This window comes from Lissotriton vulgaris, unplaced genomic scaffold (assembly GCF_964263255.1).
Source record: "Lissotriton vulgaris unplaced genomic scaffold, aLisVul1.2 SCAFFOLD_260, whole genome shotgun sequence".
Lineage (NCBI taxonomy): Eukaryota > Metazoa > Chordata > Amphibia > Caudata > Salamandridae > Lissotriton > Lissotriton vulgaris.
This window is the reverse complement of record NW_028246903.1, coordinates 867030-894355: the sequence shown is the minus strand read 5'-3', so window position 1 is coordinate 894355 and position 27326 is coordinate 867030. Positions and strand designations below refer to the sequence as shown.

At 42.7% G+C, this 27326-nt stretch overlaps 1 protein-coding gene across 1 annotated transcript in view; it reads right to left on the bottom strand.

The window, feature by feature from the left end:
* LOC147665696 (serine incorporator 3-like) overlaps nucleotides 1-27326 on the bottom strand; it is a 122222-nt gene that overhangs the window by 74842 nt on the left and 20054 nt on the right. The window contains exon 2 of the mRNA XM_086949584.1: nucleotides 17762-17923. Coding sequence (XP_086805710.1) covers nucleotides 17762-17923 — 162 coding nt within the window. The remainder of the gene's footprint in view (nucleotides 1-17761; nucleotides 17924-27326) is intronic.

Here is a 27326-nt window from a genome sequence, read left to right as displayed (position 1 = left end):
AAAGAAGCACCAGTATCCAGAGTCAGTCTCTCTTATTTTGTCTTCCACTTCCCCTCAGGCAACATTCTGAGACAGAGGTTCACAGCTATCGCTGATTTTGGTTTGAGGGTATTGGGACCTTACGTCTATTTCTGGGGAGATCGCCTTTTGAATCTGACAGTATGTTTAGGGTAAAGGCAATAAAGGCAGTCTTTGTGTGGATCTTCAGAAAAAAAGCCTTGCCTTCCCACAGGATCTGCAGGGCCCGAAAAGCCTCTTCTTAGAACCCTCAGACATCTTTGAAGTAAAGAAGGTAGAAAGACAATACCTTAAGATGAATTCAAGCAGGGTCAAAAGTTCACTCACTGACAAACTGAGCAGAGCTCAGGGAGACTGCCTTACACACGATGTGGAGTGAGAAATCTGAGGTCTGGTGGCTCTGACTGGGGAGTTGAGGTCTAGGGATGGTCTCTGATTGGTCAAAGTTTGGACCTACATAAAGATGCTGATGAATGTCAAAGTTTTTCTTTTTTTATGGTGGTTTCTGTGTACTTCTATGGTACTTCTTTTCTAACTTCTCAACAATGAAGACAGGGAAGATACAAGCATTGGAATCTATGAAAGATTCTATGTTGGAGAATTACCAGTTAGGTGGTCTCTCCCTTAGATAAGCTAATGGCAATGCCATACATCCCAGTGATGGGCTGCAACTGTGCCATGGGGAATGACAGGTATTCACACTTGGTCCCACACTATAAATGACAAAACATTACCATTAATGCCGCCAAGGCATTAAACCCCAGTTTGTCCAGCATGTTTCAATCTTTGACTTCACCTTTAATGAGAATAATTTTTTTCGATCACTCAGTAGACAATGACCTTTAGCTGTATAAGGTAGGCACAGTTATGTCAAAATTGCATAATACTCTCCAAGCACTATGGTCCCACTACAAGGGAAAACCTGTCATTTGTTTGAAGGGTAACCAACTATTCACTCCAAACCACCTGCAAGTGTCACCTCTTCCTTAGGGTGCAACCTACAGTAGAAGAAGAGATGCTTCAGCAGGAAGCACCAGATAATTTCCACAGCTTAACAGACACCAAGGAGTCCCAGTGTCTTAACCAGTTAACTTCCACACTCATCTGGTTAAACTCAGGGGTTTGACGCATTTCCCCATTAACCCAAGACAATGTTTTTAATAATGCATTAGTCACCTCAACGGAGAAAAAAAGAGTGTTTTACAGCTTCCATGCTCACACCCATCCTGTCCACCAACAGCATCCTAACTACTTCTGCAGGAGGTCCTTTTCCTTCTCCTTTGTCCTTTTAGGAGAACTAGAGGACATGGACACTATTGTCACTATCACCTTAAATGTAAAAAAGGGATCTTTCATTCACTTACACAATCTAACTATATTCCTGCCTATGCTGAAGTTCAAGAAGATAATTTGACTCCGATATTGAAAATCTGTCCTGAATGATGACTGTCTATGAATTTGTAGGATACTTACTTTCACACTTCAGTACTGCAGTAACACCGAAGGTCCCTGTATTTAGGCTGGGGAAAGTACACCACTAGTATTATACATTGCCAATTGGTCTGAGAGATGCCCCACGGTTCTTCATACAAAATGCGGCCACCAGGAGCAGAAGACGGCCCACACTCTACTTCGATGATTCTGTATTCCAAGCATCATCAGGGGAGGAGACAGAGTCCGGCTAGTCCTGACTCCCATGAAATGTTAAAAACAAACATATGCTGCTTGATGCTCCCACCAAAAGGGCATAAATAACCAAGGCAACCCTAAACTCCACCCTGGTTCGGCCATTAACCTCTACAGAGTGGATGAAAACCATATACCTGCTAGTGAATCAGATTACTAGCAATGAGACCATGTCTGCCAGGTGATTCCAGAGGCCCCGGTGACTTGATGATACCCCCATGTCAAGGGATATGTGTGTTTGGTGAAACCCCATCTGATGGGGCAAGTTTTCTGGGCAACCAATTCCAGCTCATCAATGACCCCGATTCCCACTATCCCTTGTTATGTTATATTGTATTGTATAGCACACTATTCATCCGAGCGGATATCCAGGCGCTTGGGCAAGGGGTGTAGGAATGTGGTCCCAAGGGGTTTGAAGAGACAACTTCTTGCGGAACTCAATAAGTGAGGACGAGGCTCTGATGTGTTCAGGGAAGTCTTTTCTGCAATGTAGGATAGTGAGCAACCTCCAGTTTTGCTTTCGTGGATGTGAGGCATGTGTATGAGTTAGAGTGAGGCAAAGTGCCAAACCTTACCAAGAAGAACATACTACAGGCATCGGGAAGTATCCATATATTATCAGAGTAGAGACACAATATAAGGAGAGTGGATACATGGGAGAAGCTGGACAGTTGGCTCTGGTTACTTTAATAAAATACTAATTTGAAAGGCGAGGAACAAGAGCTTGAGAGAGGAAATGCAGTTGTAATTGTAATATGTATTTATATAGCACTTATTAATCCTTTTCTCGACGTGCCATGAACGTGCTTTATGGCAAGTAGAATACTACTCTGGAATCATAGTTGAGAGGTAAATGAGGCAGTATAGGTTTCCTTTTCTTTTTAGGATTCTTGTGCTCTTGAGATGTCATGCATTTATTCTAGAATTTTGAATAGAAATAGACTACTTGAAGTGAATTATTAAAGGGAAGATGTGAGATGTTATTGAGAGTGGTGGACACAAGTGCCTGTTAGTTGGAGGAACTGGATAGAAAGCCAAAGGGGTCTGAAAAGCATTTTCGGGAGTCAACTGGAGTCTGAAAGGTTTGAGATGAGTCAGGGAGAGGCAGACTTGTTGCATCCGGCAGGTGTGGCACAACGGTAATAGATGAATGTTTCTTTAAAAGCTTAACAGCGCACAGTTCGCATCCAACCTCGATTCCAACAAAGAAAGCTAAACAGTGCTGAAAGAGGCTCAACTGCAGATTTTCTTTGTGAATTCCTGCACATGGCTGCCCGCCAGCGGAGCGGAGACAACACTGCAAGGATAAACTCCTACAGTAATCTATTCTAGGACATCTCAGGAGTATGCTCAGGTACTGCCGTTTTTTCCAGAAGTGCATGCCAACAGCACAGCCTTCCCCCGTCTCGTCTGATGCTCAGAGGCGTGAATTCGAAATTGTTCAGAAATGACCACCAGGTCAAATTCATCATCTTCATTGGATTTCTGCAAACTTGGACCGCTTGGCCTCTTTTCTACTCAAGCAGGTGCATTGCCTAAAAGGTAAAACTACTGCATATATTTCATAACATCATTTTTTGATAATGCTAGCATCAGTTCATCTGTTCTTCAAGCCTTCCACCAGGATTTTTGTACTTATTTTCAACAAATTGGAAACAATGTTACAGAGGCTTTGTTCGGACATGCAGGGCCATCTGAACAAAATGGAGTATAAACTTTAAATTCAAATCTTTAATAATCATTGCCTTTATTGTAATTCTTCTATTGACAACGCTATAAACCCTGGGATTGTTAGTCACAAAAACTGAACGACCGCCGACTTCATCAAAGCCACCCAGCCATTATTAGGCGATTTCCAAAAAACGAGTTTCCAACCTGCCAATAAATTGAACGATTGTGTTATATCCCACCCTCTTCCTAGCAAGCCAAATGGGGGGCACCAGTGACACTGAAAACAATGTACACCTCCATTTACAACAAGCCTGTACCCCCATGTATTGATTTAAAGAAGTGTGCCTTATTTGACAGTGGAAAAGAATTTTCCCGGACCCTGATTTAAAATCAAAGGCAGTTTTTGGCTGAGGAAAAGTTCTGGTTGGTCTGATGATTTGTATAACGAAGTCCTCCTAGATAGGAAAGTTAAATGGGTAAAATATGGCTCAGAAAGTCTGAATGGTGATTGTGTAATGGTGAACTTCAGAAAGCCCAGGGTGGTTCAACTTCTGCTGAATCGACTCAGTCACCTGCTCAATCATTTGGATGGTATCCAGTTTCTTCCACTGGGGTTCTTTTATAAGCCATATATGTTGGGTCATCCAAATATTGTCCATGAGCCACCTGTGGGAACGTTACTTCCAAGAGGTTTTAACATTGAAAAAATAGACAGTTTTGTGGCCCTTAATTCTGTAGATGGTCTGGTTTGACAGATGCCTGCATGGGAAATTGGGAAGAGCTGTGGTTTAACAATGTCAAACGCTACATGTTGCTTTGCTGTGTCCTTACATCTAAATGATATGATTGGCAACACAATTCCCTAGGTGGGTCCCGCTTGGGGACTGGCGTTCATTTACGTTCTTGGAACCGCTGCTTGTTTAATAATCCAGACTGGCTAACTTCTGTAAATAAATATGAAGTAATATGCCTTCAAGAAACTTGGATGATTGATCACTGTGCAGTTGATGGGTTTCATACTTACTGTAATCCAGCAATTCTCTCTACAGCTGGGCTGGTGAGAGCGGGGTTGGCAGTAATGGTGTCAGTATATTTGTCACCTATGAAGGTTAAAGAAATACTTTGTTCCACTTGGTCTCAAAGTTTACTTTTAACCTTATAGGATTCTTTGAATGTGATTTTGATAAACTTTTAGACCAATATTCTTTTAACACAGGGGTACTGAGGTTGTTGATTAGCTTGATGAGTTTATTTTGACTTTCGTCGCAAAGATACAATGTACGGTATCAATTTTGTGGGTAGGAGATTTTATTATTAGCGCCTGCAAATTTAGCGGACAGTCTGTCTATGCTCTGATGGATAGGAACGGAGAACACATTTCCCATTTCAGTCATTGCCCTTATGGGGAAACCCTAAATGGGATTCTCACTAAAAATCATATTATCGTTTGTAATGGATCTGGTTCCAGAGTCTAGATTGCTACTTTCAACATAGTTTGGAAATTGTAAAGGTAACAACATTGATTTTATGGCAATTTCTGACGATTTCTCAGTCTTTATTCTTGATTTGTTAATTAATCCTGACTGTGCAAGTCACCATAACTCACTTTCATTAGTACTCAATTTGAAACTAGGTAAAAGCAATAAATTAAATGAGCTTGGAGATTTAAATTACTCAGCCAATAAAGACTTAAGGCTAAATAGGAGCAAACTTAATCCTGAACCTTTTACTCAAGATCTAATTCAGACTGATGAGGCTGCCCTTCAATTATGATTATCCACCAAAGCGGATTCATTATTGGGTATTAACGGATATGTCTTTTTTGCTCCAGGGTGTCTCAAATGTGTTAGTTAGAAAATTTAAGAAGCGCTCTCCAACATGTATGTGGTATGACACTGCATACTCTGCTGCTCATCAAAAACCTAAAGAGGCACTGAGAGTTATCCCTAGAGATAAGGAACAAATGAAATTTGCTAGAGGGGTCTATACAGGAGCCCTCATTCTTAGGAAGGAAAAAAATTAGGTGGGAGACCTGGGGCGATTTGGAAGCTGCTGCGAGGTTAAATTACCAGAGCAGGTTCTGGGAAGTTGTGAATCGCCCTTTCTTCACTAACTACAATACCCCCAAGGTATGAAGCTTCATTTTGGCTGATTCTTGGGTAACCCATTTCTCTAATGTGTTTGATTCAGACAATGTCTCTAAAAATAGAGGCAAGTCAAAAGGTTTCTGCAGACTCTGTAGCAGCTGTAGTCTTGAATCTTTCAATAGAGGTTAAAGAAGTGTCTACCGCAATAAAAAACAGTCCTGTGGGCAATGCTCTTGGTCCTGATGGTGTGAGGGTGGGTCTCTTTAAGGGCAATATAGACCTGTGGGCGCCATTAATCACCAATGTCCTCCTAACATCAATCAAGGGCTCCATCTTGGAAGGAGGCTGTTATCATGCCCATTTACAAGAAAGGGGAGGGAACCAAACGTAGTTGTTATAGACCAATCTTGTTACTGGATTCAACTTCTAAGATTTTGGTGACGGTCCTTCTTTCTCGACTAGAAGCTTGGGCAGACACTAATAAAGTTATTTCTTTAGTCCAATTTGGTTTCCAGGCCGGGATACACACACTCGAGCAATGCCTTAATTAACCGCTCATAACCGGAAAATACGTTATAGATAGGAGAGGTGCGCTACATTTGGCATTAATGGACCTCCCCTGTTCATTGGATAAAACAAATAATTCCAAATTATGGAGTATGCTAGAGGCTGTAGAAGTGGCCCTTGTTATCGTGCTTAGATGCGTGCATTGTCATACTACTGTTAAAACGCACTACACTCAGAATGGGGAATGTATCACAAATTATTTCTAACAGAGGGGTACGTCAGAGCTGCATCTTGGCACCTTTATTTTTAATCTACATAAATGGTTTGAAGACCTACCTAATCAACAAAAGGAAGGATATGCCACAGATTTGTTGTCTACATGTTGCATGTCATCCTTAATTCGAGCTAAGCCGATCTAACTGCAAAAACAGCTAATGGGTTACAGTTACTCTTGGAGTCTTTTACTTTCTTTATGCACGATTTAGATTTAAGAGTTCACTACTCTAAATCGTTTTCAATGGTCATTGGGTCAAGTACACAAAGGCAGGAGCCACTTGATCAGAGGGGTCCAAGTGGATAGAGTCCCGTTTTTAACGACTTGGGGATACCTTTCGACAGTTGCTCAAACTGGGCCCATGTACTCAAAAATAGATCACAACATATACAGGGAGCCATGGAAGCAGTCTTTCACTTTTCATCTAGGCTAGGCGCCAAGCCAATGAAGGAGTTTACTCAAATATATAAAAGTAAATGTATTCCTGTGGGACTTTATGGCACTTGTGTTTGTGGATATGCAAATATAGATCACTTCAGAATATAGAAAATAGATTTGCCAGTCCCTTCCATCAATCCCCCGTTCTGTATCTACTTTTACAGGCCATGCAGAATTGGGTTTGAACTATCTAGCCGACACTGTCCATCTTGCCCCGTTAATGTTATAGCTCAGGATTTGATGCACTCCAAAAGCAGATTTCTCGAGGCAGGTATTAAATGATTGCTTAGCACTGAAGAAAATGTGGGCGAACCCCTGGCAGAACTATATTAGGTAGACTTTTGAACCAGTAAGTGTTATGGAATTTTTTACTAACCCAGTTTGGATTTCTGCTATGTCTAAAGAACGAGTGAAAACCCTGTATTATGACCACTGCTCTAATGTTTGTGCAAAGAAGGCAAAAAACGTACAACCTGTTATTACTCATTCCAAACCGATTACGCGCACACGGTTGGAGCCATATCTTGTACCAATGCATATCCCACAATATACATTTTATCTCACAAGGTTGCGACTGAGTACTGTACACTTTTGTTTGCGTGTCCTGCACGGGGCACCTGATTTAGGTCTCTCCCTAAATGCCCTTGCGATAATTCATCTAACCAAAGCACAGTCCACTTAATGCTATTTTGCACAACCTTATAAATCCTGGTGCTTTAGATTTTTACTCCCAATTTTATGGGCTGGGAATATTAAAGATTATCAACCTGCCTTTGCTTACTTACAACAGATCGGTTCACCCGTAATATGTTATGGAGTATTGAATTATATTAGCAGTCCTCTGGTAGTAAGGCATAGGTATGAAAGTTTAATTTTGTCTTGCGGGAGGGTGGTATGCACTACACGGACAATGTGGGCTCCCGTCTGCGAAGACTGGAGGGAGACATAAAACACTGGAGGGCCACCCGCTCTGAATTTTGTGGTAAGATGATTACGTTACCGAAGTTCACCTACATAATGCAGAAAAGTCCATTTGGCATTCCAGATACCTTTTCCAAGCTAAGGACGCTTTGTTGTGGTCCCTCCACTGGTTAGACGGCCCAGCACATTTAGAAATGTCTACATTGTGGAGATCGGTCTTTGAGAGGGGTATTGCTCTCCCAAATGTACAAAAGTATTATGAGACTGCCCAAGTGCAGATTGTCAACAAATGGGCATACTCGCCGCTGGCAGACCCCACGTTCCGGATTGAGAAGGAGGTGCTGGGACAGATGGGCTATATGCATATTTTATTTGGGGGGCAGATACCATAAAACGCTACCCAGCTAACGCCACAGTCATATCAGTCTGGCGTAAACTCACATGGAAGATGGTATAGGAAAGGCGTTCACGATGTGATCCATCTAAACTCCTACAGAGGTGTTAGGATCCAGTCAGGCAATTAAATATAACAGAGTCAACCTCTGCAGAACACCAAGAAGGTGGACTAGGTCATTGGCCTGGTAGGAATGCTATTAAGAAGGCTCAACTGTATATGTAAAATATTTTTTGGCAAAGGCACCAACTGCATGTCTAAGGTAGGGCATCTATAAAATACAAACATGTTTTGAGGGGTAAAGTTCGCATAACATATTAGTCAATACTTCGGGAGGCTGAAATTAGTAGCTAGAATGTCTTCTCTCCAAAACATCAAAAAAACTTTTACTAAGCAATAAACTTACAAAGTAAAAGGAAATTGGCTTGTTTACAATAAACAGGAGTGTGTGATGAGGAGTAAAGGTCTAAGAAGATTTATATTATCAAAATTAAATTATGGCATCTTAACACACCAGATGAAAACCTCAACAAGATGGTTTACAAATTTCCAGCAACAAAAAAAACTCTTTCAAAAGTCAGGTCCTACCCTGCTGTCCAAATATAATATATAAATATTGCAGTAAGGAGGTAGCTATAATAACAGACAGCATACAACCTGAACACATAATACATTTTTATGAAGTACAATTGAAGGAACGATACAAGATGGAAGATATACATGTTACAGTGCAACATCAAAGAAGATACCATCAATCACACAGGACGTGGAAGAGGTATGTATGGTACTAAAATATCAGAGGATCCTAAAGGATTGATCTGGTCGCATGGGAGTAATATAATATTCAATGTTTGTTGCTCAGCAATTCATAGCCTTCCAGTGTTTCTATCATATATATGGCAGGGCCTGCTGGAAGTGAGCTGTATGTAACCAGGCATATTTGATTTGGAGGTTTTTCCTCTATTTCTACAGAGTTTGACATGCAAGTCCAAGTTCTGCATAACTCTACAGGTGGCTCTTCTGCTAATTGTTACAAAGAAATTTCAAATAGGATTGGTAGAACAGCAAGGTAGATGATGGAATAGGAAAGCATTTGTAACAAGCATTCAGTTAAAACGGTGCATTAATTGTGAATCTGCAATTAGAGGTTTGTTGTCTTTCACGGTACGTAGGAAAAATACTGCAACCAGTCTCACTCATACACACACGTGTTCCATTTCTAGCCATTATGCAGGATGCAGATGATCCACACCAGCTAATTCTGCAGAAAACAGGATGAATCAGCCAAGCTATGAGGAAAGGAATGTCTAATAAGTTTGTTCCCACTTGGCCTCCTTGGTGAGGTCTGATATTTCTGTTTGCTTCTGTACCAGTCTTCCCAAACCTGAGGAATGCCCCATTGTTAACATCCGTGAGCTGGACTCCACACCATGACGCATTACAATCTCTTAATAAGCAGAAAATAAGCTTTGAACGTAGAGCAGAACCTGACTGAAGATCAACTGTTCCTCCGATGGAACGAGGAAGAGATCCTCCTGTGTGGATGCTGGAGGAGAGCGGGTACTACTGGTTGTTCCTGCTCGATGACCTTTGTCTGCTTTGCTCTGCTAAGCTTCTCTTGTAATTAAACAAATGTTATCACGATTGCTGCTCACCTAGCACAGTAAATAGACATATAGCAAAGGCTTCAGAATTTGTACCGGATTGCAGTACCGAACATGGTCTGTAAACTAAAGAATATAGACATAACAGTGGACTAGGCTCAGGTATGTGGATTTTAATGGTTTTTGACGGACAGCTTAAGGGGATAGGCATGTGTATTGTCCTGCATCTGGGTTTCTATGCTGCAGGTATCATTTTAGTAAAGAATGGAGTTTCTATCAGAATAGTTATAGTTTTCCCAGAACACTTCACTCTGCGAGTGAGTAAACCCACAAAAACAAGTTATTGGAGGCCCACGATGCAATCTCACACATGAATTTCAGTCACTTGTAGTGACCGGATCGATCATTAAGTAGTGTGGATCCCTTTTGGACTGCTAGGAGCCAGCTCCAATGCACCTAGCTTGAACTCCCTGTTAATGAACTCTAGTTTATCCATTCATGTTGCAGAAACAGGGAATCATCTTTCAGTTTTATTGTCTTACGTTTTTGCTTCTTTTCCTTCTGTTTTCATATTTCTTATTTAAAACGGTTTAGCAGTAGGTACTCACTGGGATTCACCCAAAGGGTCATTTTTCAACATTTTACCTAAGCCGGTCTATCCCATGCCAACTGGGCTTGGTAAGAAACCTATTGTAGCTGGGAGACTGGCAGACTTAACAAAAATACACAAATGGCCACATCTAATCACCCAAGAAGACCAAGAACCCGACATCCTCTCACAGCACCATCAACAGGATCCATTCCTGCTCTCCGAAATAGGCAAGTCTTCCATGTCCATATCTGCTCTAAGCAAAGGAACATAAGTGACTGCACACTTCGATAAAAACGTATCTTCCTCGACAAGGTTATACCTTTCCGGTAAACACCAATTGCCCAGATTCTCTCATACACTCTTCTCCACTATACGCTGCACTGTTTTCTCTCTTTCCGTATTTTATTCTAGAGAATACACATCTTTATCAGTGTCGTCTTCTCTCATTCATGAAGAGCTCTCTGGTTTCAGAGGTCCATACTTGAGTAGCTCATTCAAGGGAGGTTTATTGTTTACATTCTTAGACTTGTAGTTCTCATATTATATTGGGATAAATAGAGACACAAAAAAACTGAATGGAAAGAAAAAAACATAAGCAAAGCCAATAGGTTGTGGCTATAAAATGCCAAATTATTTCTAAACAAAACCCAACGAACGGTGCTATGCAATGTGTATTGATGAATGAGCAATTTATGCATACATCATAATGCCCGAGTTCATTAGTGTCAAGATACATGGTGGCCATTTTTAATTTACTGTTATAACATTGCAGGCGACTAGGTTAGAACAGTAAGTTAAAAAATATAAACCATCATTAGGCAGTAAATGGGAATCATAAAGAAAGGATGCTGGCAGCAAGGCAGCATTGTGCAGCTGCCAGGTCCTCATTTAAAAATCAAATAACAGTGGGAGGGTCAAGGGTGAGGAGTGGCATATCTATAAATGGGGAGGAGCCAAGCAATTGAGTGGATGAGGTGAAGAGAAAAACTAGAGAGCAAGGAAAAACAAAAGAAATAACTAGCAGGGAGCAGGCTGTAGGGTACTGGTACTCATAGTACGGCCTGCGGACCGCCAGCGGCCCTACATGCCTTCACTGGCGGCCCGCGGACCTTGCCTTGCAGTTTCCATGGCCGGTAGTAAACACAAAAGATGACCACAGGAGCATACGTAGTGAATACGTATTAAATAGGTATTCTCTACGTATGCTCCTGCGGCCATCTTCTGTGTTTACTGCCTGCCTCTGTGACATAAGGGCACCTTCAGAAAGCTTCCCAAAAGGCCCTTTAAAAATCAGCTGTAAGAGCTTTCCCAGCTGACTTTTAAAAGGGCGTTTTGGGAAGCTTCCTGTTTGGAAAGAGACTGATAGAGACACAGAGGCAGATAGAGGTAACAGATAGAGGCAGAGACAGGTAGAGACACACATACACAAATAGACAAAGAGACAGATAGAGACAAACAGACAGAGGCAGAGACAGATAGAGACCGGGACAGACAGAGACAGATAGAGGCAGAGACAGATAGAGACAGACAGAGACAAAGATAGAGGCCGAGACAGATAGAGACAGACAGAGACAAAGATAGAAGCCGAGGCAGATAGAGGCAGAGACAGACTCAGGCAGAGACAGACTGAGGCAGAGACAGACTGAGGCAGAGACAGACTGAGGCAGAGACAGACTGAGGCAGACTGAGACAGAGAGTGATGGAGACAAAGATAGAGGCAGGGACAGGGACAGACAGAGAGACAGGGAGTCGGAGGGAGACAGAGGGAGGGAGTCAGAGCGAGACGGACGCAAGGAGACAGAGGGAGGGAGACAGAGGGAGGCAGGAGGGAAACAGAGGGAGACAGACGCAGGGAGACGGAGGAGACAGAGGGGGACAGAGGGAGGGAGACAGAGGGAGGCAGACAGAGGGAGGGAGGAGGGAGACGGGGAGACAGACGCAAGGAGACAGAGGGGCACAGAGGGAGGGAGACAGAGGGAGGAGAAAGACAGACAGAGGATGAGAGCGAGAGAGAGGGGGAGGGAGACAGAGAGGGAGGGACACAGAGAGAGGGAGGGAGACAGAGAGAGTGAGAGAGAGACAGAGAGAGAGAGAGAGAGAGAGACAGAAGTAGTGAGACAGAGGGAGGGACACAGACGGAAGGAGAAAGAAGGAGGGAGACAGAGGGAGGGAAGAGGAGGGAGACCGACCGAGGGAGAAAGAGGGAGACGGACGCAGGGAGACTGGGAAGGAGATAAACAAAGGGAGGGAGACAAACAGAGGGAGGGAGAGAGAGGGAGGGAGGGAGACAGAGAGAGAGGAATAGAGAGGGAGGGAGAGAGGTAGGGAGAGAGAGGGAGGGAGAGGGAGGGAGACAGAGAGAGAGAGAGAGAGAGAGAGAGAGAGGGATAAAGAGATAGAGAGAGATATGTGTATGCCGGGCCTAGTAGCTCAGTGGACGAATGCGTCCACTGCAGGGGGCTGTGTTCAACCTCATGGTCCTAGGTTATTTCTTGCTCTAGCCCCGCCCCCTCCCCTTCTGACCCCGCCCCCATCGGTGCAGCCCTTGGCCACAAACCACACTGTAAATTTCGGCCCCGAGAGAAGGTTTGTGAGTACCCATGCTGTAGGGGATGCAAAAAAGGCTTGCGGGGGGGAAAGGGGAAAGAGAGAGAAAGGAAACACACTCCATGGAGCGCTCCAAAAGAAAAATAGTCCTCTCTTATATGCAGTTGAATGATACAAGCCATCCAATCGGAACACTGTGAGACCAATATTCTCCTGGGCGGGACAACCACAAGAATATAGAGGCCATCCAATAATGAGCAAGAGGCTGACCCAGAGCACAGGTTATATACTTAATTAATTGGAAACAACAGGCTGGTCAACAAACAACAAAAGCTGTTACCAAGACCTAAATATCTGGCATGGAGTATGAACGCTACTGGCACTTGGAAACCCGAGAATGCCGTTTACTTACGCTACAAAACACCCCTGCCCTAGTGCCCTGTTGCCGTGTTGTTTAAAAGGAGAATCTGCCCCGGTAATTTAAAGCTCGTAAAGACAAAGAATCCCGCTCTGCACACATTCCCAACACACCTTATCAATTTACGACTTGGTTTCTTTACTGTAAAAAATAAAGAAACCTTTGATTTATAAGTCCTAGTTTATTTTGCTTTTACATGTAAACTGCCGATCACTTGTAGGGTGTACTTTCCAAATCCTTCAAATTCACAATGGAATCCCGATTGCTTGAGGCAGCCGAAATAAACCCGAATCCACGTTCGCCTGAAACTGCTCTTGTGCCAGCTGGTGAGTCATACATGGGAAATTCCCTGCTCACTGCAAAACACGCTCAAGGAAGCTGCGATAATGGTGTGAGAACTCTGCAGTCCACATTCAGTCTCAAGTCATATTTTAGATTTTCCAGCAGATGTGTCCCTTGAACGTCTAATAATTAAAAGTATGTGTGTACTCAACTGTCTGGCTTTCTTTTTTAAGCAGCCTTATTTTATTTGGCTTCGTATGCGGTTGAATGGATGTGGCACACTGTATGCAAATTCCTTCCAATATGACAGTTAATTAACTTACTGATGTCAGTACAAAAACAGACCAGTACATTCATTCTATTTTGTCCCTTACACAAGCTCCCTCACCCCATACACTTAGTGGGGGCAGCAAAAGGAAAGGTACCTACGTATAAATCTCCAGAATGTTCATTCGTTTTATAAACAGACAATACAATACCTCTGCTAAGGTGCGAGATCTCTCTACTTGACAAGACATGAAAAACTTTCCTCGTTTCTAACATGCATGTCTAAGGTAAATTTTAGTTTATTTTTTTAAAGACAGCCATCCAAATTTCTCAAAAAAATAATTTTGAGAATGTAGCCCCAGAAGCACTTTTAATCCCCCCTTTCTATAAGAAAAGCATGACAGAAGATGAGCATGTAAGCAGCATAGCTTCGCACACAGACTGGCCAATCTCAGACAGCGCTACATTAATTGAGAGACAGTTCAATCAGAAGCTTGGAACAAGCAGTGCTATCTCAAAAGTGACCATCTTTCCCTCTCTGTTATCCCAGACAGTCTGGTCAACAATCCATGAAGTACCTGTCTCCTCTTCGCCATGGACTCCTCAGGGTAACACATGAACAATGACTAGAACAGGCCGTTATGGCCATCATACCAAAGTTGGAAACGAGAACAATAAACTGGAAAAGGGTGATAAGAGAAGGATTTACAGCCAGCTAAGCAAAATGGATTAAAAGAAAAGCCCTGCACCAAGAGGGGACAGTTTCTTGACTCCGTATACAGCAGTAGTGCATTGAAAAGGTATGAGCTGAATGCCTGGTAAATACAATACACATTTCTACAACCAGATCAGTCCAAGCAAGAACATAGCTATGATTCTCCCAGTAGAATAGGTACTAGGCCTTCCAGAAAGGGATTTAAGCTTTTGATAAAAGACTACTATGAAACATGCAATCCAGCAACTATAGACTGCTAGGATGTTGCTAATCCTGTACAAATTATGCCATAAATAAACAATGTTTAGTATTTTCTAATTTTCCTATCTAATAGTCTTGTCTAGATAACAGACAGGAGAAAACCAAGAAGTGAAGAAGGATGGAATGTTGGAATAGCCAAGAACAAAAATGCCCCTTTGAATCAAGGGTACAGAGAGATAATTATTTTTCATTTGGTGAAAATGAATGTTGCAAAAACATCGTAAGCAATATACTTTGATTTATTGGGAAACCAAAAATCAGATTAATGGTAAATAGTGGATGGATTCTCAACCTTATTTATAGTGCACGCAGTGTAAGGTTTACTGGAACACAGGGCTTATTTCGCAGTAACCATGCATGCTGAAGTAAGGGTAACTAGGAATGCTGCTTTCCAGGAAAGATGAAAAAGAAAACTTGACAAATACATGGACCTGAAAAGTGGACTTCTAGATTTTGAGCTCCGGATCTCTAAATCCAAAAGGGAAACAGACTAGAAAAGAGAACTATGTTGGGGTTTGAGAAGGAGGGGGTTTGGGAATGATCTTTCTCTCAAGATATCTGTCATCAACATGTTTATGCGACACAGTGTCTCCTTTTAGAACCACAGCTCCGGTACCAGAAGTTGGTCAACATGAGTTATAATTCCCAGCCGAGGGACATCGGTCACCATGGATTTGGTGTGGAAACAAAATGGCTTCCATCTGGGTTTTGTCCACCACCAGAATAAATACAAAGCGATCACTGATAGCCAATTGTGGTGCCAAGGTTCTCCCCCATTTTCTTGAATCTTTGGGAGAGGAAGGAATGCTGTTAAAAGTGGACTCCAAAAGCATGGACGTGGGACAGCAGCTGCCCTAAGCCTTTAGTAGCACACTCATGGTCTCTCCTGGAATGTTCCTGATCACCGAGCCATATTCTTTTCCTGTCTGCCAATATCTTGCTGGAAATGTTTTTGCAAATAGAAAATTCCCCAACATTTGGACTGACAGAAAGACACAGACTGAAGATGGCTTTTAAATATTTCCCAAACGAAGGGTCCTTCACAAACAGTAAAATAATGATATTTTTATGGAGAATGGTGTCGCTTAAGGTCACTTACTTATTTAATTTTTGTTTATGCATTGTAAGCAAATATTTAAATGTATTTATTTAAAAAGTTACCTATGAGAAATTTCAAAGTATTTAAACCTATTTCCTCAAATTGGAAAGAGTTCCACAAAGACACAATTGTACCATTACAAAACAATATGCCTCCCATATCATTCTTCACTCTGTCCTTCCACTATTCTACATGTCTTTTACATATTATACAAACTCTTCTTCACAAAAATGATCACCTGTTTTACATTACAAGAATAAAAAATACAGTATGTACCACTAAAGAAATAAATATAGTGAATTGAGTGCTGCTTCTGGAGATCGAGGTCTCAGTGGTAATATGCCTCTGGATTACACTTTCATGATAGCTGCTATGGTCATTTCGAAAGCACGGGGAATAAATAGTGTTCCATGGCAGTCACAATGTGAGCATCTCATTTTTAATTTAAAAAATGGAGTAAAAACATTCTCTAGATTTACTCTGAAGAGTGCTTCATTTGCAAAGAAGCACAAGTTGCAAACAGTGTTAGCTTGTAGAAGGAGCAGTGTATCTGGAAGGAGTTATAGTAGAATTCCTATAATGAGACTTATGCAATCAAATGCCAAATAAGTTCACTACACAAAGGCCTGGGAACTTCCTACATTCAACTAATAATTCTAATAGCACAAAATGATATGGAAAACTGTTAGGTGGACTGTGTTGTGCCAGTACCACTTAGAAATAACCTTTGATAACATTCTTATTTGTAAATATTCTGTAGCAGACAGCATTTGGGATATTCATACTAATATGTACCTTTTAAGTACTCTTTGCACAGGCAAAGTGGGTGATCATTTCAGATATCTGAGAGAATTTCAACTACATAGACTAGGCCCAAAATAAATATTTAAACAACAAGGCCCTGTGAGGACTTACAAACGTCTGTATGAGGAGGTTATGATTGAATTAGAAGGAGTATGTAAGTTAAAAAACAAACTGTTTTCAGAAACAAAGTCAGTAGATAACATCGTTACCTTCCACTTTAGAAAACATACCCCTGTGTGGCATCTTTACAAAACTCAGGCTTGATAAATTGTCCCTTTTAGAAAATATTGTCAAATAAAGAAACTGAAGAGGAAGTAATGTGTGTCACTAACTTTTTTTTAACCTTTTGGATGTGCTTTGAATAACTTAATTATACATAGCTATATGAACTGAATTAATTCAACCATATAAAGAAAGAATTAGATCAACTTACACAGGCAATCTTTTTCCATTATATCATAAAATAGTCCAGTGAATAAGTAAGCTATTAAGTTATATAATTCAGTAGGTTAACACATTGTTCAGCAGGTTATTACAACTTTGACAACGTTCAGTGTCTAATCTAAAGGGTACTAGTTCTGAATCCTTCCTCAAGAATTTCTCCTTGCCAATGTTTATTCAATAAGTGTCACGCCTGTTGGGTAATAGTGCTTATAAAAGCTTTACATAGAGTTTAGGCCATGTGGTATAACTAAGGCAGATTCATGCTAGACACGCAGCATATCTCACGGGATATGTTTACATACAGTTAAAGTACACGGGAATTATTCATACAGTCGTGAGTTATCCTAAAAATCTGTAGAGGCTTCAATTGTCTTGGGCCAACATTGGACGTTCCTTGCCTTGTAACTCTCCATGTATTACTGTGGGTTACCTAGGTACACATATTTTGATTACTGTTGATTAACATAATGACAGCACAATAGTGAAGCACATGTGTGTTGCGAAGTAGCTGTGTAATATGTTTGCATACATAAAACAGACTCAGAAATTATAGCGACAGATATATCTAAAAGAGGCAACTGTTGCTATTCTGGGATCTTCTTTTGAAAGAAACATGGGCAGTTAGAACCACTAACAGAAGCAAAGGAAAACATAACGTGAATTAAAAACATGTTGTGGTGGCTTATAAGATGTACATTATTTCAAAGTTGTAAAAAACAATTATGGTAGTACCTTTTTCAGTTGTTCTCCTATTCCTGGTGCCAACATTATACAAGAGACAAGCGTGCCAAGGAGAAGAAGAAAGGCATAGACCAATCGAGTTACAGTGGAATTGTTGGTGTTGGGACAACATCTGCACAGTAAGCATGCAGCACCACTGCATAGACATGGCACCTGGAATAAACACACATTTAAATGTTGATCGAATCTTTCTCAAATCTTCACAAAAGAGCATTTGTTTGAAATAGATTTACTTTGTTACAAACCAGAATATGGCATCACAACTAGTCTTTAAAGAACAACACTGCAACTAGACTTTACTTTTCTACAGTTCAACGGTTAACATTGGACAAGGCAGTGCCATTCATTAGCTGCAAAAACAAATTCACCAGACCACCACAGTTTGGTAAACATATGTTTCGGACCATACAAGGTTCAGTATTATATGGCCAAATGTATGTCAATACTTATAGGTTTAAAGTTGTAACCTGGCAGGCGGCAGCAAGTCTCAGTGGTGCGGGGGCGCGACGCTGGTGTACCACCCGCTCCTGCACCATCAAAACTCATAATCGACCCCTTAGTGTATCCAAAATTCCTGAACACTCAGTTACCAAACTAGCAACTGAGAAAAAATGTCAACGTTTACCTTAATGTGGAAGTCTAAGGTAAAAGTCATTCCTCCTGCTAGTGACATTTAACCCACTTGCACAAGATTATTTTCCAACGTGCAGTAGACAGACGCCGGTAGATCATACAAATCAAACCACCAATGCCTTAATTAGGTCTAAGCATGGGCGAATTTTGCGAATCTCGCGTTCGCGAATTTTGCGGATTTGCGAACTCGCAATCCGCAAAATCCGTGAATTCTCGCGAATTTGCGGATTTTTTTTTTTGTGTGTTTGCGCGGGTTTCTGCCAGTTCGCGAGGGTTTTGTACAATGTCGCAAATTGCGAACTTACCTGTTGGGTCGCAAGTTTCGCGAACTTGTTGTTTCTACGTGTCCAGCCTGTTTGGGACACTCTTCTTCACCACTGCCACTCTCTGACTACTCATGCCACCCTCTGGCCCACCCATGCCACCCTCTGTTTCATCACAGCACCCTCTGGTTGTCCAGTCAGTGTACATTATTGTGGCAACGCAAGCACACCTTCCCTGCCTCAAGTGACCTGAATTCATTTGGGGCTGATTAATGTGTCACAGAATATTTTTTTAGCTGGCACCTGCTTCCTTAGTGGTCCCTGATTAGTGATCTTTTGCACTTGCTAAGTGCTTTCATTGTTGCAAAATTAGTTACAACACCTGCCCAGCCCCAACTGACAATAATGAATTAGGGGCTGATTAATGGATTTGAACTTCCAGCCTGGCTCCTGCTTGTCTCCCTTAGCTGTAATTCAGGACCTTTGTGGCATATGTGTAACTATTCTGAGGTTCAGAGCAGGGTCACATAATAGTTGCAACTGGCAACTGAACTCTGGAGGGGCCCCTCAGGAAGCACTACAGGAAATGGCTACTAATGATGAGCCTGAACTTTTGAACCTGGTAAGTAGTTTCAGTTTTGCTAAGATTGTATTTCTGCAATTTTGCACTTATTCGCGGGGCGCGAAGTTGTACTGGGAAGCCGCGAACTCACGCGAACAGTGCGAGCAAAATCCGCTGCTCGCGGATTTTGCGGGAGATTCGCGAATCTCGCGGATTGCGAATTTACCGAAAATCCGCAAAATCCGCGAGCGAAACGGATTTTCCGCCCATGCTTAATTAGGTCCCTTGCTCACTGCACCATCAGGATTCAAGCAAGCTGGGCCGACGACGGCTGAAATGCCAGAAACCGGTTACCGGAAGCTTGTCTCCTTTCTGGTGAAGAATTGGCTTGGTAGTTTAATCTGCCCTGTTCCCATGATGCACTGGGCCAGGGACAGACTGATTTGCATATAGCCAGGTTCTGAGCTGGGATGGTGCAGTGAGCTAAATAACGGTGATGGATCAAGCCCTGATCTTTGGACTGGGTAAGAGTGGTCTGCTTAATTCAGACACTCTGTTCATCACCACCCCCTTTTCTGAACCCCCCTTTTCTGAATCCTTAATTAGGTACTAAGCATGTGGACTGTGCCGGCATAAGATGCTAACCATTTTGATCGAGTAGTTATTGTTGTGAGATAAAATACTTTTTATTTACATATAATACTCATTTGGTTTAACCTGAACAGGACTGTACTAGTCAGCTGAGAGTGGTAAGTTCTGAGAAGAAAAGATATTTCACAACAGCCCAGTGTCTCTGAAAGAAATACCGATCTTAAAAGATGCCTCGACTTGCCTGTAATACTTCCATTTCTCCTTAGTCCAATCTTCCTTGGTTAGCCAGATTTGTTTTACTATGCGATGAAAACGTATATTCATGATTATTAAAGTTAGACCTGCTTTTGCACAATGAAAATGTTTTATATTGATTGTTTTCCTATAATCCACTATCATCACCTATGTGGCCTCTTGTGGTTACTGTCCTGCAGTACTGACATGCATATTTTAATCCTGCATCAGTGACATGGGTCTTCACCTCCAACTTTGCTTTGCATCTCAGCTTGAGGCACATCCTAGAGTCTCTCTACTTACATTTTGGAATCAAACTCTATAAAGAACATGCAGATACACCCCATATAATATTTTCAGTCCTCAAACCAAAAAACCTTGCTTTGACAACCAATGTGCTCCTCTGTCTGACCACAATATTCAACCGTCCACTCTTATTCAGAACCGATCTCTCATATTTTATAAGGCAGCAGATCCCACATTCACCTTCATCGCCCAATGTCTCAAATTACTTTTGTAAACTACTTGAATACATTGCCTTACTGTCTAAACTTTCTATCTCTATTCTACCAATCTGTTCAATCCCTTCCAATAGGGCTTTTGTTCTCTCTACAACACTGAAAGAGCCGTCACACACCTAGTCAAATTCATCACCTCAGCCCACCACAACCCTCTATCATCCCCCCTACCAGTACTTGATCTAGCTGCATCTTTCAAAACTGTGGACCCCAAATGTACTTTGTGCTTTAAGAGCCTGTGGCAATTGAGGCTCTACTCGCATTTGGTTTTCATCCTACCTCCTACAATGGTCCATCTCTGTTGAGGTAATCCAAAATTCAACTCCCACTCCATTACCTGTTGGAGTCCCACAGGTTACGTTTTGGGTCCTTTCCTTTTTGATAATTGTACTACTTCCCCTAGTGACAACATCTCTCTTTTCCAACATCCTATATATGCAGACGTCAAGAACATCTTCTCTTTCCCAAAGTTGTCACCCTTTGTACAATCACATGTACATGACTGTCTTACTACTATTCATCACTGGGTAGCCCTCAATTTCCTCAGGCTGAACTTATTTAAGACAGAGGCCTTTTACTTTAATTCATCCTATGACTACCTCTACACTTTGCTCTAGCTACTTTCCTCTGGAAATACTGACGTTCACTCTATCTGAAGGAAGCCGCTACATTCTCTCCAACCCAACCAACTGTTTGAAATCTTTCATCAGCAGCTAAACATCAAATCAAATCTGTCATCATATCCCCTCCATAAAGCCAACACACTCACTGATCAGCAAACTGGATCATTTCAATAATGTGATCTCCTCCTCAACGAATATTCAGTCTCTTTGGCAACTGCCCTAAAGGAGATTTTCAGAGATTTATACACTCTCCCCAGAAACATCCTAATTCACGCTATCGTCATGATACCCTCGTGGGTTAAGGAGCACTTAACAAAACATCACTATCACAATGGAGCAGACTGGATTTCTGATGAGGAAGGGGCCCGGTACAAACTTCCAACACTAGTCTTCGAATCTATTCATGGTGCATCAACAGACTACCTTTCCAATACGTTTTCCCAATACATTCACCATAGTGAAGATCAGCACTTTCTAACTGTAAATAAAATCTAATGTCTAATGTAGTACTTGTCCAATGCTTTCTGCCTCACTGTGACAACTAGTCTAATATCACTACTGTGTACTTAATATCTACATTATTCCATGTACCCTTATCTTTGGATAAAAGGACAGAAAGCAACCTCACCTACCTAGGCCCTGTATGCAAATATCAACATTTTCCCTGCTCTAATAACCTCAAGGGGCACTGTCTTTTTAGCTCTGCGTTAGTCCCTCTTCTTTTATCCTTTCCATTAATTCTGACAATTACTTATACTTCGGAGGTCAAATGTACCATCCCCTTCAAGTTTAATGTCCATTCTCATTCCGAGCCCATCCTTGATGAGGGATAAGGTCTATAAGGTGGTTGCTAGCATCCTTCCACGTGCTTCATAGATTGGGACACAGGGATGCATGTTATATTAGAGGCTTGCCCACTACAGATATACTCGACACATGTTTTGACAGGGCCTGAGCTTATGAAGAAGTAGTGTATCGGGGTGAGAGTGTGTTAGACCCAGGCTTTAGTATATTTCTCCAAGCTGCCCTTTCACTTGCATAGGGCTCTTCCGACTCTGCCCATCTGGATTTATCAGTTTGCTGCTGCTGACTTTGGGTCTAGCAGCCACCACATAGACATATTAGGGTTGGATCTAGAGCCCCACAGAACCCTTCCATCTACAAAACATCCTAGGTCTTTCTTTAGGCACATTATCTATTAGATCTTATATGTATTCCAATAAGCCTGACCACAATTTATCCATTAGGACGAGGAAGAACGAGTCTACCAACATTAGGAGAAGGAAGGTGGTAGGGCACCACAACCTGTTTGCCTACAAATTATCTGTCAGACTTGGTGGCCTCACTGGCCTCTATATTAGCTTCCAAGTTTTGAGCGCTTTCTCTGGCCGATGGAATATGCACATTTCTCTCCTAAACTCACCCCACCCACACCAGGGCTTTGCTTTAGATCCATGTCTTCAGATAACAAAGCTGGTAGCATGCACATTACATGCACTAACCTATCACCCCAGCCTCCTAATCATTGCTCCTAACTACTTCCTTTTCCCGTCTCTTCGTGTATGGGTTTAGAAACCCTTCCTTGTCTCCGTAATCCAGGGTGTTCCATTGTAGCCCTCAACCTCTCCCCTTATCTCTTGTTCTCTCCAAGTTGTTGCATGTGCCAATGCTGTGTCTGGAAGATGAACACACTCCTTGACCCTTCCTCTGTGCTCTCCACCATTAATTCCATCCCCTTCTCATATCCTTCTCTCCTGTAGGTTTGGGTTCGACAGAACTCCAAAAAGCCCATAAGCTTACATAGCGTTTATTTATTACACAGCATATTTTAAAAAATTGAATAAAATCACCAGGTACATAACCTGTGTTTTTTCTCTGGCACTACATTGCAATAGACTGTCATAGCTGACCTGCATGGTATGGTATTCGGATACCAAACTTGGTGACTTTGCGTCATTTAGAAATTTAATTTAGATTCTGATTAACTTCCATCAAAAATATACATTTAACACAAGTGGAAAAGTCATGAACAACTAATGAACTAAACTGATTAAAGATTTCAACTTCATGAAGCGATTCATCAACTTGGGTTTTATTCTGATTCCTAACAAAATCTGCTCAAGAAGTAGCAGTAGCAAACAAAAAAATCTCTGTAAACTGCCAAAAACATGAAATGCTTAATTATCAAGGGAAAAAAACAGATTCACAAACCCGTCACAAGTTAATGTGAACTGCGACCTTGTTTTGAAGTAATTCGCTTTTCGTTTAGAAACCCGGGCCCTTTTTCAAATCAAAGAAGTCCACAGCTCACATCCCAGTCAAAAGGCAGGGAGGCGATGGAAGGGAATTCCTATGTAGTCTAAAACGCACAACAGGCCTATTGTAGAGCTACATGTAGAGCAATGGTGCCAATTTTTTTTTATTTCAGCATGTATGGCTAATTTTCCTCGAGTGCACAAGAAGACAATATTCTTGCCCCATTAGGAAAATATGATACATCCCACTTTAAATGTCATTTCGTCAGTTCCCCTGAATGCGGATATTTTTTTCGATCTAACCGTCTTGAGTTTTTTATCTTCTTTGTCCTCGTTCCTTGCCTATTTTCTTTATAGCATCTATTTCAATGGACTTCTCTTCTGGCTCAAGTCTCAGCTTCTGCCATCATTCACTTATCCCTCACTTCTACTTTCTCTTCCCAAATGGCCGTTTTTAGGTCTCGCCTAATCCACCGCATGCGCTACTCTGGCCGAGACATTTAGTAGGTGAGTTTTCAAAGTGCTACTGGCTGGCTACTCACCTGCGTTCACGCAAGCGTGCACGCGCGCAGCCACCATCTATCTCCTCCGTCACAGGTCATTAAGTTGCTTGTTTTTATTTCCCGTGCTTTCCCCTCTGCCTCCGTCAGATCACTTTCACTTTCGTTTGAATCCAAATGTAAATTACAATGGTGTGCAAACTTTTTCGAGTTGCATCAAAATAGTCTTATTATTATTAGTTTTATTAATGAAATTATTGGTCTCAAACTTTGTAGTCTCTTCCGTGCACGACCACGTATTTACTCTGCTCGTCAATGCCTACCAACTATACAAATTGGTATCTGGCCTAATTTAATTGCTCCCAACAAGCAACTTGCATGGATTACAGTACGCACACACACACACAACCACACCCACACACACACAACCACACCCACAACCACACACACAACCACACAAAACCACACACGCAACCACACACACACCACACACACAAACACACCCGCCCACACACACAACCACACCCACACACCAAAACACCACAAGCCAACAACCACACACACAACCACATACGCAACCACACACGCAACCACACACACCACACACACACAAACACAACCGCCCCCACACCACACACACACAACCACACACCACAACCACACACACACCACACACAACCAGACACACACCACACACACAAACAACCACACACAACCACACACACACAACCACACATGCCCAACCACACACACACCACACACAACCAAACACACACCCACACACAACCACACACACACCCCCACACACACCCCCACACATACGCCCACACACACACGCCCACACACACACGCCCACACGCCCACACACACAACTACACAGACACAACTACACAGACACAACACCACACAGACACAACCCACAGACAACAGCACACACACACAACCACACACACAACCACACACACACACACGCCCACACACACAACCACACACACAACCACACAGACACAACACCACATACCACACGCCCACAACCACACACACACAACCACATACCGCACGCCCACAACCACAACCATATACCACACACCCACAATCACACACACACAACCACATACCGCGTGCCCACAACCACACACACACAACCACATATCACACGCCCACAACCACACACACACACAACCACACACACACACACACAACCACACAACCACACACAACCACAACCTTACACACAACCACATACACACACAACCACACAACCACACACAATCACAATCACAACCACCACACACACACAACCACGCCAAACCACACCCACAACCACACCCACACACAATCACAACCTCACCCACAACCACACCACCACATACAACCACAACCACCCACAAACACACAACCACACACACAACCGCAACAAAGTTTTATGAAAAATTGACTCTTTTAAAAATTCTGATTCCACCAGAATCCGAGTCCTCCACAACACCCTGTTTTTTGGGCTGTCAGCTGTGAAAAGGAGACCAATATTGCCCCATTTGTATTATTCTGTATCCTCGGTTCAATTCTGTGGTGCTTTTTTAACTTGTCTCTAGTTGATTTTGAATCTTACCGTTACTAATTCAAATTGTGTTAGCTTTGGATTATTTGCAATGCAAACTTTATCTCAAAAAGTTCCTGAAACATGCTGCAAGTCCGCTACGGAAGCCCATTCATTTGCTAATTATTTTCCACATAAGGTTGCAAGACCATAAAGTGGAGTATTCAGGATTTTGAATAGTTTCTTGTTTGAAGATGTTACTATCGCCTGCACACCCAACTCCTGTACTAAGGTTACGAGTGACCTGGCACCCGCCTTTCAGAGGTTCTTGCATCAACCCAAGTTTGGCCTGGCACTGGTGCGTCCTAGCCTGGCACACACCGGGTGATGATCTCTGCACCTCCTTCTAGACCCAGCTCACTACTGTTTGCAGTCTGTCACTCACCCCTCACCTCCCTGGCACTCACCCTTCACCCCTCAGACCCGACAGTCACTCCTCGCACCTGGCACTCAGCATTGACTCTGCCTGACACTCAACTGTCACCTCCCTGACACTCACCCATGTGCCTCCAGGTTTTCACTACTCGCCCCCTTGGCACTCACCCTTCACCTCCATGGCACAAGTCCTTCATCCCCCTGGCCTGGCAGCTACCCTTCACCCCTTGCACTCACCCTTCCCCTCCCTGGCACTCACCCTTGACTTTCCTGACTCTTACGTCTCACCTCCATGGCACTCAACCTTCATCTCCCTGGCACTCACCCTTCATCCCCCTGACCTGGCACTCAACCTTCACCTCCGTGGCACTAGCCCTTCACCTCCCTGGCCTAGCAGCTACCCCTCACCCCTGACACTCATACTTCCCCCTTCTCGGCACTCACCCTTCCCCTCCCACTCACTCCTCACCTCTCTGGCACTCACCCTTCACCCCCATGGCCTGACAGTCACCCTTGTCCCTCCTGGCATTCACTCCTCACCTACCTGCCACTCACCCTTGACCCTTCTGGCACTAGCCTGGTTTCCCCCAAGAACAAAAACATAACAAGCATTGGCATAGACAATAGGTCTCACCTTTGGGACCTTATAAGTGTTTAGCCATGCCAATGCTTGTTCCTTTGGTGTCTCTGCTGATACTCATCCCATCAGGAGAAACCGTCTACAATCTTCCAGAGCACAACAACAATAGTTACCCTTATTCCCTGCTTATTAGTATTATTGCTAAATATTCTATTTCTGCAGTGTGGCACTTTGAAGTCAAATGATCTAAGGAGTGCCAAGCAGAAAAATTACGACTCAGTGTTGGAATGGGAATGTCCCCTGCAAAGCTGGCTAGCATGTACCCCTGCTCTGGGTGCATGTGAAACTGGTATCCTAACTTCAATTTTGGCCCTGGAATCACTGTAATGTGTGTGCAGAGGTCTAGGTCAAAGCCTGACAATGTGATGCCCAGGCCCTGTCCTGTGACTTGGAGGGATACACTCAGCAGGTCTTCATACTGGATCAAGGACTAGTGTTCCCGTCCTCGGTTTAGCACTTAAAACGGGTGGTGGGAACCAACAGCCAAAAGTGGTTTACCACTGAGCTCAGCGCACACAAACTCAGTCTCCGCCAGGCAGAGAGATGTTGGCGCCGGGATTACTCCCTCGAATCAAAAGAGATTTTTTCGTCTCGGTTGAAGGAGTACAAGAAAGCAATTACTGCGGCCAAATCATGCTACTTCCCAAGCAAAATCTTGAACTCCTCCAATAAATCCAAAGATATTTTTTCTATAGTGGATGAACTATCTAACCCGGAAAGAGTCGCCCTAGCCCCCCTCCCTTCCCAATCCCTGTGCGACTCCCT